General features: G+C 44.5%; 1 protein-coding gene across 1 annotated transcript in view; it reads right to left on the reverse strand.

Annotated features, from left to right (window-relative positions):
• Window positions 1–12441, reverse strand: part of PARM1 (prostate androgen-regulated mucin-like protein 1) — a 96397-nt gene extending 83956 nt beyond the window's left edge. Inside the window, exon 1 of the mRNA XM_029235638.1 lies at window positions 12147–12441. Coding sequence (XP_029091471.1) covers window positions 12147–12189 — 43 coding nt within the window. The 5' untranslated portion in view covers window positions 12190–12441. The remainder of the gene's footprint in view (window positions 1–12146) is intronic.
• Window positions 12442–12938: the final 497 nt, after the last annotated feature.

Here is a 12938-nt window from a genome sequence, read left to right on the forward strand (position 1 = left end):
CTCTCACTGTTGTGGCCTCTCCCGTTGCGGAGCACAGGCTCCGGACGCGCAGGCTCAGCGGCCATGGCTCACGAGCCCAGTCGCTCCGCGGCACGTGGGATCCTCCCGGACCGGGGCACAAACCTGTGTCCCCTGCATCGGCAGGCGGACTCTCAACCACCGTGCCACCGGGGAAGCCCGGAAGGATTTTTGAATCAAGATTTTGAGGACAGTAGTAGCCATCTAGCAGTTACTAGAGCCACATTGACTGTTGATAAAGAGGGATTAAAATACTGATTACAACGTTACTTTTTAAATTGTGAAGGCAATACAAACATTAAAATAAACTTCAGGCCAAACAAATGAGCATAAAACGTGAGACTGACCCAAAACTCATTTGACGGAAATAACCAGTGTAAACTTCTAAACTCTTTTCTCCATAGGCACACACATGACGTTTTAACTATTTTATCATGAGGTGCATTTTATTCCTTCGCTTGCTCTTTTGATATGTTGTGAAATATAAAGTTGCAATATAGTAGTTCAATATATTGTCACCATTTCTACCTGTCAGTACGTAAATGAGCCACCTCATTCTTTTAAGCAATTGCTGAATATTGCCCAGTTGAATAAACATGGAACTGTTCACTATGATCTGACTAGTACTTTATAATTACATATTTACATTGCTCCCAATTTATTAATATTTTTTAAAAGTTCTTTTGGGATTGACATATATACACTAATATGTATAACATGGATAACTTATTTAAAAAAAAGTTCTTAACCAAGACAAACAAATAAGACTTAATTGGGTCTGACAAATTCTTGTCAATTTCTGTGTATTTTACAGTTTCCATAATAAAAAAAGAAAAACAAATCAGTGCTTGAGTGCAACTTTGAAAAACTGTTATAAAATGAGAGACAACTGTCACTTAAGGACATTCAACTTTTTTTAAACAAAGACTTGGCTGTAAATTTCTGAATGTCAAAACCCCCATCTCCCCTCTGCCTGATAACTCTCCAAACTGAAACCCCATCCTCGGTGATGCAGTAATTTTTGCTCTTTCAGCAGCCACACTTGGCTTTGAGACTTTGGGTGTCAAAAGCCTCCTCTTGTCAATGTCTGTTCCTTTTCCTTCCAGTGGCACTCACGACCCCAGACACAGTTTCCGGTCGGTCCTGCCGCACAAGGGTCGGCCTCGCATCCGTGCCCCTCCTCTGTTCACGGTCCATCCTGCTCTTCAAGATGATGGAGCGTCTTCCCACCTCAAGAATGGACAAGTGACCTCACTGAACAAGCAAGGAGCATGTTTTTCATATAAAGAATCATCTTTTCCCTTCTTTGGTTGGTTTATAGGTTGCTCTTCAAGTTGGTATCATCTTAAATTTTACTATTATCCCTTAGGCTTCAAGACCGGCATGTTGTTCTTTTTCAAGATCATGTTCTTTTTGGCAGCTGCTAAATGAGTAGATGTTTTTATTTAAGGCAGAAAGTAACATGAGTCTTTGTTGGGTGATGAAGCTGGGGGATATGCCAGCCTGGGTGACTTTAACACCAGCCACGCCAAGGGGTGTCAGCCCTGCAGGGTGGAGAACAAGTGCATACAGGATACAGGTCTGATTTTAGTCAGGACTTCTCATCACTTCTATCTATCGCCTGGACTAAAACACAATTCATATTTCAGGATCACCAATGAAGACAGAAAGAGTCTGTAAGGCCAGGAAATCTCCTATTCTGTCCTTCAGCTTATTTGTGACTAACTTACACCCTCAATACTCAGCATTTGAATTGACTTAACATCCTCAGACGTTACTGGGACATTGGCAGTCATGCCTCCCTTTGACTTAAATCACTTTCATCACCAGGCTCTTTTTAGCTCTTCAGAAAATTCTCAAAAATGTTCAAATAGTAGAAGTACCTTTATCTTCTCTAGCTGAGCTCAAAGGTGACATTTTCTTAATTGGCCAGAGAGTATAAGAAGTTTCAGCTATTTTCAAGTGATAGCCATGGTAAAAAATAAAAGGCTTACATTTGTAAAAGAAGTGTTTTATATGTGCATAGCTTTAAAAAAGCTGATTTTCAAGTTTAGCTTTTGTAACCCTCAATGAAAACGAAAAGCCTGACTCTTTTTGAAAAAACAGCTATTTGGAAACACTAGACAACAAGCACTTGATAGTAAGCAAGTCTGCCAATGTCTCCTTTTGGGGGGATCTAAGGTGAAATTTAAATTAAGTCTTCATTGTGCCAGCCCTCAAAAATATATTTTAATCCTTCAGTTCAACAAATATTTTGAGTACCCCCCTTAGTGCCACACAGCACTGGGGATACCACAGCAAACAAGAGACACAAAAATCCCAGGATGGGGTGGGGGACTAGGGATAAAGGAAGAGAGACATTAAAGGAAAAAGTAGAGGCAAGAGGCAGATGAGGGGCAATGGGAATACGGTGTCGGCAGGCAGAACAGACTGCAAATTTAAAAATGCTGGTCAAGGAGAATAAAAGAAATCAAAGAGCAAAAAAGTGCATGTTCTATGAGGTCCAGATTAAGAAGCATTGATGAAACTGACCAAAGCAAGGCTTGCTATTTTTAGTATGTATTACACATTTTCTTAATAAAGTAAGATTGTCCGCACGATTAATCTCTCTGGTGGATTTTGAGCAGAAATTCAGGATAAAGATCAGGTTTCCAGGACTGACTGTAAATATGTTCATCCTTTGGGAACACAGGAAAGGAAATCTAATGATGCAGAAATAATCATAGAGCGGCCAGGAAAGAAAGAGACCAGAAGGGGAAGGGCAGACTGGAGGCTACAGCCAAAGAGCCTGAAGTCAGTAATCAAACACCTCCTCAAAGTATGCTTGACAATTTCAAGGGGTGGGGGAAATAAAAGAGTAACTGACAAAAAAATAAATAAAAATGTTGGTAAGGTAAGTCTCACTGAGAAGGTGACATCTGAGTAAAGGTTTTAGGAAGGTGACGGAATTAACCACATGTATATTTAGAGAAAATATGTTCCAGAGAGAGGAACCAGCCATGGCGTGCAATAAGGAAACCAGTGTGGCTGGTGCCAGGGGAGCAGAGGAGAGGTAGAAGCCCTGGTCCAAGATGAAGGGGGAGCAGCTCAAGTGGGTCTGGATGGCTGCTTTAAAGACTTGGGCTGAGATTTCACTCTGAGCACAACAGAAAGCCACTGCAGAGCTGTGAACAGAGCAATGTCGTCATCTGATACATTTCCACTGGATCGACAGCTGCTCCGTAGAGACTAGACCTTAGGAGGAAAAGGGTAAAAGCTGAGAAGCCGGAGAGGAGGCCCCTGCAGGATTCTGGGAGAAAGAGGAGTGGGGCTCACACCACAGACAGCAATGGAGGTGGCAGAAAGTGTCTGACTTTATGTATTTTAAAGGCAGGGCGAACAGATTTTCTTGAAGCATTGGATGAGGGGTGTTGAGAGAAAAAGAGACTCAAACATGACTCACGATTTTCAGCCTAAGCAACTGGAAAGTTGGAGTTGCCATTAATTGGGATGGGGAAGGCTTCTGCTGGGGACTATTCTGGGAGAAAAGTCCAAGAGTTCATATTTGGACGTGTTGCGTTTAAGATGACTGTGAGATGAGATGGTCAGCTACTGATTTTCTTCTGACCAAGTCAATCGCCCTCAAAGAACATAAGTTCCCTGAGGGCAGACTTCTATTTTGTTCATTGCTGTATCTCCAGAGCCTTAGACAACACATGAAGATTCTCTATTAAAAATTAATTTAACAGGGACTTCCCTGGTGGTCCAGTGGTTAAGAATCTGCCTTCCAATGAAGGGGACACGGGTTTGATCCCTGGCTGGGGAACTAAGATCCCACATGCCACAATGAAGATCCCACAGGCCGCAACTAAGACCCGACACAACCAAATAAGTAAGTAAATAAATAAATATATTAAAAAATTAATATAACACATATTTGCTAGGCACTCATTACATGTCTTGCTCTGTTCTCCATGCTGGGGACACAGCCTGGACAGAACAGCTAAAATTCTCATGCATCTTATATTCTAGGAGTGTGAGGCGGATGTGCCAATGAAGTAAAATAAAATCTTCTATGCATTGTTTAATAAACTTTTGTTGAATGTTTACTCACATGGCACTTGATGTGTATTATCATAACTCTACAAGGAGGAGACCGAGACCCCAGAGTTGGCATCACACCAGCCTGTCTTCCTCCAAAGCCTCTTCCACCATACCATGTAGCCTCTCAGAGAAAGTAACACAAATCCCATCCTCATCGGGTAAATACCAGGGTTGTGTTTCTCTCCAAATAAGCATTGAATGGGGAATCTGCTCAAAACAGGACTCTTCGTGAAGAGCAGTCTAGGAGGCCAGCCCGGAAGCGGGCAACCCCAGGTCACTCAGCCCTCCTTCATGCAACCAAACCACGCAGCTGAATTCCTCTTGACATTTCTGGGCATTTTCTTATTCTTCTGCCCCTTTCACAATGCTGAGGGTACCTGAATTACCTGCCATTAAGGGCTGTCACATCCGTTTCCTCTGAAAGGCTCAATTTGCAACCTTTCACAAAACTAGAAAGGTGTACTAAAAGAGGATGGATGTGCATATACATTTGAGAAGGAATCTCTTATCTCCTTCACCTAAAAATGAAACTTGATGAATTTTCCATTCCCAGTAGCAGCATCAAGGAGGTGGTTTGGTCATTAGTAGCCCACAGTAATTTCAACAATCACTTCCCCCTCGTTCAGCCACCTGACGTTCTCTCCATCTCATGCAACAGACCACTCCCAGCCTCTTCCACGTATCCTATGCAGAAATTCTGAAACAGCCATGGCCCCTGCCCTCTGTCCATTTCTTATCCAGTTTCCACATGGAATGTGATATCACACTTCCTTCCCCTCCTACATTTCCTAGAAGGTAAACGATGAATGATCATTTATCCTCAAAAACTGATAATTCTTTCTCATGCTCAGACCTGTCTGAACAGTTCTTCAAAAAGGACAATTCCACGGCTCTCTCCTCTGGAATGCCATCTCTGACAACATTGTAATTTTTAAGACCAAACATGCCGAGTTCCCTTTGGTTGGGTGACGGCCGTATTCAGCTTGATGTTACCTCCCACGCAGTTGACCCATCAACAGCGAGAATTTCCATGACCAGCCGAGTGTGCGATCCACCAATAACTTGCCTCTTTTCCCAAACCAACAAAGCGGTGGTTCAAGTCCACCAGATTTCTCTAGGACCCTCTCATGGACAAATGGGCTTTGAGACTCCCTCATGTAATTCTGAGATGTACTGAGTCCTCTCCTAATGTGACACATTACCTTAGCTCAATAGAACGACCAGAGTCTTAAACATTTCCCTAAACACATATAGCTTTTGCATGGTGAATAAAGAGGGCATCCTTTTATCTTTACAATAATTATTACTGCTCTTCCTAAAGAATCTAAATTACAGTACAAAGCAAGAATCATATAGTGTGGAGGGTTTAACAATGAAATAACTGTTCAACGCCAGTATAATGGTAGCTGCCTGTCGTCTACCTGTGGATCACAAAAGCTTTTCCAATGGAAAATGAAAAGATTTTATAAGGGGCAGACAACCCCAGTAACAACCCATCGTGGATAAAACAGTGGGTGAAAAAACTCTCTCAGGAATGAGGTTATGCTTCTGGACTACACAAGCTGGCAAGAATATCATAATTTTAAAGGTAACATATATTTTAATAACCCCATACAGGGAAATATAATATGTTCTATCCAGTGAGAAGCTTGAATGATAGCTTTAAGTTTACAACCATGGCCAAAAAAATGAAAAATGAATTATACCTTCCCTCCTCCAATTCTTCTCATGTGCAACACCTGCCCTAAAGTTTCTGTGCCCTTATTTCCTCCTTCATGGAAAAGAAAATCAGGTGTCAGAATTTGGACTGTAACTGGAAGATATTATCATCAAAGCCGTATTCTATCATGCATCTTATTTTGTATTGAATAGACATGTTTTCTAAATATCACACCTGGTAACTTTCCACAATTTTTTTTCCACTTAACAAATTACCTAGTCGCAGATTTGGCCTTAAGTATAAAGGCACAAATTTCCACCACAGTCTAATTGCTGGAAGGACTTTTTTTCCCCCAATCTGCCTTGAAATTCTGTCTAATATGCTGCTTCAGGCCCCATATAGCCACAGATTCCAAGTGATACCTATAGACCTATCCTGCAGGAATTATGCAAACCTTATATAATAATTGTGAGATGTGTTAAGATGCTGGCACAGAAGACAGCATTGAAATCCAAAGCTGTTCTATTAACTTTCTTTTTTAATCAACTGCCTGCTGGATTCTGGAAGGCTCTTAGCTCCAGCTCCTATGCAAGAACACTGTTACCATTTCAAATAGTATACTGTTTGTTGTTTTTTTTTAAGAAAAGGTCACAAAAGGGTAAAGTAATGTAGCCTCAGGGAGGCTACAGAAATCCCACCGATTGTTCAGAAAATCACAACAGTGCACAGTAAATGGATATGCAATCCGATTCAAAAAGTTCCATTGGAGAGCTGCCTCTGAATCCTAACGTTGTAAGTTGCTCTCAGAGAGACAGAGCTGCTTTGAAATCTCCGAGTCGTCTTCCCATGAACAGATTGTAATGAATGAATGAAATGGAGTGGGATGGCTAAAGCCGGGTGGGGCAGGGTTCAAAATAAAGCCAATCCTATGTCAAAGCCATTGCACTGATGAACCACACATGGAAGGCCAAAGGTAGAGTTGCTAGAATACAGGATGATCAGTTACATTTGAATTCAAGATAAACAACGAAGAGTTATTTAGCTTAAGTGTGTCCCAAGTACTATGTGGGATAGACTTAGAATTCACTATTTATTTGAAATTCAAATTGGACTGGGCAACCTATATTTTTAATTGCTAAATCTGGCAACACTAGCCAAAGGAAAATTAAAACAGCTTATTTTCAATTGACATTATGCCACCTTGCACCAATGAAAAGCACAGATGACAACAATTATATAATCACCTATTTTGTTGTAAATGATTTCGATTACGTATAAAATGGCAGAAGTCTCAAGGTTTATAAACGATATTAAAACAGGTAAAAGAAATGGGCTATGCTGCATTAAAGGATCATGAAGACCATTTCAAGATCCACACCTCAGAAAATCTGATGTTACATCAATCCCCGTCCTTTAAATAATGTAAGCTGTGACTACGAAATGTCATGCCATGAACTACATACACAAATCGGTCTTAGTTTATAGTAACCCTACTTGCACATTAACTGGATGATAACCTATTAGCCCTGCACTTCCAACTAAAAAGCAATCGTTGCATAAGGCAGGTACCCACTATTTGCCTACCTCTTTTCATAACCACTGCTGTCTTCTAAATGAAACATTAATTTTTCCTAGGCAACTGTTTTATTCAATACCTTGCTAGCAAAGCAAAGACAGCCATCTCTCTGTATCTGTGGGATCTGCATCAACCTTGGGCCAAAACTACTGGGAAAAAAAATTCCTGAATCCAAAAAGCAAAACTTGAACTTGTTGCATGCTGGTAACTATTTACACGGCATTTACATTGCGTTAGGTATTACAAGCAACCTAGAGATGATTTAGAGTATACAGGAGGATGTGCGTAGGTTATATGCAAATACTACACCATTTTATATAAGAACCTTGAGCATCTGAGGATTTTGGTATGGGGGCCAGGTTCTGGATACTTAGGGATGACTCTATTTGATTCCTAAACTAACGTATCCAATTTCAGTAACTTCTAAAAGGGAGAAAACCATCGTGCATGTTAGAGCAGGATTCCTTTCATTGGGTGTTAAAACAGTCAATACACTTTGAAAATATTGTTTAAATGTCCCTCTTCGTTGTTTCCAGTGGATGCTGTACCCCCCAGCCCCACCCCTGTCCCCCCAAAAATTGTAGTTTAAGAAAATCTGCTCCAACGGCGTCAATATTTGGCCAATATTTTTCTTATAAAAGCACAAGCACGATGAAAGCACCACTAGACCAGGCCCAAATGACCAAGTTAAATTAGACATCCGGCCATTATTGATGTTTTTGGATTCTGGAGAGAGCCATTCTGGATCATTCACACGCCATGAAATGCCTTTTCCTAGGTTGTTTGATCAGAATTATCCAAAATTTGTGGCTCTGGGAACCTGACCTTAAGGTTTGGCTGAGTTGGGCTTTTGAAACACACCAGTCTGCAAAAGACTTTGTGGAAGAAATAGCATCTTCCGTGAGACTTGACTTCTGTTTGTTACTGAGCGTTTTTTGGACTGTTGTGCTAAATTTGAGCCGGCAAATTATTAACCTTTTCAAATTAGGCATTTAGTAGGCTCAGCTGAATCTTTTCTTAATTTGCACATGAGTGTTTGCCAGAACAGCTGGCATTGTGCTGGAATATTAGTTCAAATCTTCAATTTACATAGTCCAAGCACAGACACGTAAACTTTGGACAGGATGACCTAACTGGTGCCAAACACAGTCAACTTTATTAATAAGAATAAGAGCAACAACAACTGCTAACAGTTATTGAGCGCTTACTATGTCCCAGGCATTATAGGTATATCCAGTTATTTACCACTTTTAACAGTCTGATGAAGTTTTATTTCCCCATTTTTGTAGATAAGAAAACTTGAGAGGTTAGATTACGTGCCCTAAATGATACAATTAGTAAGTAGTAAAACTTCGCTTTGTACTGAGGCAATCTAGCTGCAGAACCTGCAGCCGTGCTTCACCACTGCTCAACACTGTCTCAGTAAATCTATCCCATAATAATGGAGAACTTCCACCTTCTCAGGTAGGTTTCACAGCGAAGGAGGTGTCACTCTGTGACACAGACTTCAGGGGAATAGGAGGTAACCAGGCTAAAGGGATGCAAGCCACCCTTCACCTCCACTCCCAACCAACCTTAGGCAACCTTGCCGTTCCCATAAATGTGTGTGCATTTTTGGGTTTATTTTTAACATGTTTATGATAAGATTTACGATATGGCTTTAATATGCTTATGATAAAGCCCTGCCATATATCAGGACCTATACTGAGAAGAGAGCCATAAATGTGTAGGGTGGGGTCTTCCTTTGAGGATAAGGACGTTCGAGATGTTAGTCACTTGGAGAAGAGCTAGCTGACAGGCCTGGGACACAAATAGGCTCTCTAGCTGGGTGGCAGACTGGAATCTAGCTCTGCTGGTCTTGATCACCAAGGGGCCAATAAGTCAGCTTGGGTAATGGAGCAGATTGCAGTACTCTCCCTGGGGTGGGGCAGACAGGGCAGAACCTAAGGCAGGAAAAACTGGGTCAAGGGATTTTTGCCTCTCTTACCTATGCTTGTTTCCCCTTGAACTCCTTGAATGTTTGGAAAAGGACTCTGGGAAGTTCCAGTATACCTCAGATGTCTCAGTGAGGGAATTTTTTAACATATTGAGCCATAGAGCACTGGAGAGCAGCAACGACGGTGGTGGGAATGAACGAACTGAATCTAGAGAGGAGAGGGAGAGGGATGAAGATGGAAGCTTCCTGTGGCCTGCCATCCTCCCTCCATTCTTGGTTCTGCTGCCTGCCCTTGGAGGTTCTGGCTTGTAATTTAGAGGCAGTACTCCTGTATGCCTAGAGTACTGGCCTTAGAGGTGTTTGGGAACGGTTTGTAAAACAGCCATGCTAGTTTTCTACCCCAATCAACTCTGAGAGAACTGAAGACAGCCCACGGTTTCTCTCTTCCTTCTTTTTAAAATACAAGTGAATAAGTGTAGAGATCTACTTTTGCTGTGTTGTTGACAATGCACAGGTATTTACAAGTGTCCATTATACAGGCTGGACAAAACACTATGTATATGTATTGAGTAGATTTATTAAGCTAAAAAAGTCCCCTGCTAAGCCCCATTCCTGGCTCAAGAAAGTATCACCTCAAGAGTTTTATGGAAAATTTCCTGAATTCTCTAAAGATGGGGTGGGGGGAAAGCAACTGCCTGATGAAACTATCTAGAGCTTTGCCAAGGGAGCCCCAGGATGATCCACTGAAACACGCATGCCACTTTCATTTCAAGAACCCTTGTCCCTCTCTCCTTTACAACTTTTTCTAGAAAAGTTATATTTTAGTTTCTCAAAACACCTTACTTTGGGATGTAAACAACCTTGTACGGTATTTATGCCTATTTTTATATTATTTTCCTGATAACTTATTGCAAGTAGCTCTAACAACACACTGACCCCCGAAGAGATTCCTTCAGAGGCACAAACTCAGAGGAAAGGACGCTTCATCAACTCAGGGAGATGTACTCAGAAACATAACTATGTCTTCCGGGGTCAGGGGAACCCCAGAACTGGGAGGCTGTGATCTTCTTTGTTCTGGCTTCGACACGTGTGCAGGGATGAGTGAGGTTGCGCAGTGGGTCCCCAGCTACCAGCCTCCTCAGTCTGGGCCGTGAACAAGGTCAAGGTTCTTGCCACAGCAATAGCGAGGCTAAACTCTAAAACTGGCCAAGAAAAAAAATAATAAATTAAAAAAAAAATATATATATATATATCTTGAGCTCCTTAGGGAGGAAAAAACCCCACAATACACTGCCTTAGTAGGGTTAATCCCGGCGTTGCCAACTGCCAGAGTTGTTAAAAAAATAAAAATTAAAGACAAGCCACTAAATAAAATTAGCCAACAAACCTACCTACCGGCTCTACTGGCTCACTGAAGGTTTTCTGAGCCTCAAGCCTCATGAAAGGATTTCTAGAGAGGAGAAAGAAAGGCACCTTTCCTGTCATTTCGTAAACGTCTCTTGGCAATCCCGGGGCTAGGGAGTCGGCTGTCACACTTGGGGATACAGGCGCTACCAGCCTGGCCCAAGGCTGTGCAACCAAAGCGGCAGGAGACCGGGAACCCTCTGCGGACGCGCCTCCAAACCTTGCAGACACCAGAAAGAAAAGGGAGCTTTCTCAGGCGTTCAGCAAGTAGAGGAAAAAGACCCGCTCTAGCCTCAAGTTGGGAAACTTTTCCTCAAAACTGCATTATCTGTTGTGAGCTGCCTGGAAACCCCTAGCTTCTTTTCAAGGGATTGTAACGACTTGTGTCCACAATTACAGGAACCCAAGCAATTCAGGAGGAAAAAAAATACACACACGGACTACAAGCATGAGTCAAATGGCTTGTGTATGTGGCTTTGGAACATTCTTATCTAAACACGCCGGTGTCCCCGCACTCGGGCTGCTTTTTCCACCAGTGCCTCATCCGTAGTCAGTTGTCCCTTGCCTGCCTACATTTTCTGGAAAAACTGGATACCCCACCCTCAGACTTAAAGAGCTGTTCTGAATCTCTCCTCTACGCCCACCAAGCCGAGCTCAGTCCTCCGGCTCCTCTCTCCCCAGGCCCTGCTTGGAGGCCGCTACCATCCGTGGTCCTGAGGCCAGCGATGCGCGCGTGGGGAAGCCGTCCGGAGGGTGAGTGTGTGTAGGGGGAGTGGGTGGAATGGGGAGGATGCTAGTTTTAGCCAAGTTAACAGTTTCTGCCAGGGCACATATTTGGGGGGAGTTTCCAGGCCATAGGGTAGAATTGCAAATCCCCAGGGGTGATCACGAGCTCGAGCCGGGTCGGAGCAGCTGCCCTGAGACTGTTAAGGCCGCATCACCCCCACGCGTAACTAGGAAGGGTCGCCGGAGATGAGAGACCACCAAATCTCGGGCAACGCAAACCAGCCCCGCCGGGTGCGCGGCCACGGCTTAAAGCTTTCCCAGATGCGATCCCCCCTGCTTCTCCTTCTTATCCCTCCCTGAGTCCAACCGCGTCAAGAGGTCTGGTGCCCAACTCTGGCAGGGTGTGCTCGGAGACCCGAGAAGCCTCTAGTTTCAGTCAGTGTCGCCAACCCGGGTTTCAAACGCATCGTGCAGCCACCTGTTTCACAAAGCCCGTAGTTTGTGCGGGCGCGGGCTGCGGCCGGAAGAACCCTGTCATCCCCTCGGTCCGGCTCGGCCCAGGATCTCCAAAAACGCACATCGCTCTAAATCCAAGTGCGCACGCAGCTCTGAGAAACGCTGGAGGCTCGCACCACTCCGGCCCCCAGCGCGCGGCGACTTATTTCCCGGTCTCCCCGGTTCAGCCCCCGCCCCCAGCGCTGGTCGCCGGGCCAGCCCTCCGCCAGATTGGCGCCCCAAAATACCTGCCGTGAAGATGCAGAGAGCGAAGAGAGTCTTGTAGACCATGGTACCCTGGTGCTTGGTGCCGAACCCGGCGCGGGCAGCGGGAGAGTTTGCCGGGACTGACCGAGCGCCCAGAGCGCAGGCAGCTCCTCCTCTGTCCGCTGGTTGCGGTGGGAGCCGGGCGACCGGGCGGCGGTAGGGGAAGCTAGGCGAGCGCCGCGCGGCTCCGTCAGCTGCTTGTACTCCGGCGCCCGGCGCGCTTCTGCTCCATCCCAGCCGCCCGGGCCGCCTCCGCCGCCGCGACTGCTGCCGCCAAACCCCTCCCACCCGGGTCCCGCGGAGATGACAAGGCCACCCCTGGCCTTTCCTCTCCCAGCCCTCGTGTCCCGGGAGTCGCGGCCCAGGGCGGCCTCTGCTGGACAGTCAGGGCGCGAGACCCGAGTCTCGACCCGGTTCAGCAAATGTTTGGGGCGGCTAGCACTGTGCTGGGAACTAAGGGGAGGCAGAGAAGTGGGAGCAGATTTCTGCCCTCAGGAATTTCTCTCAGCTTTTCTTACAGGAGTAACAACCTTTAAACACGTGACCGTGTGCCATCTTAGGTGTCACCTCGAAGAGCCAAGACCCCACTACTGCAAGAGAACATACACTTCTTTCCAAGTATGAGAACCTTTTCCTTTTCTTTCATTTCTCCAAACGTTCCTGCATGTACGTTAAACCCTCACACACATTCAACCCCACTGCATTTCCTGGTGCCTGGGCCAGGAGCTCTGCCGTCCTACTCAGCTTCTTACGAGAAGAAACAGTACTAATGT

Source organism: Monodon monoceros, unplaced genomic scaffold (assembly GCF_005190385.1).
Source record: "Monodon monoceros isolate NGI ecotype Baffin Bay Population unplaced genomic scaffold, NGI_Narwhal_1 Super_Scaffold_20, whole genome shotgun sequence".
In the NCBI taxonomy this organism is placed as follows: domain Eukaryota; kingdom Metazoa; phylum Chordata; class Mammalia; order Artiodactyla; family Monodontidae; genus Monodon; species Monodon monoceros.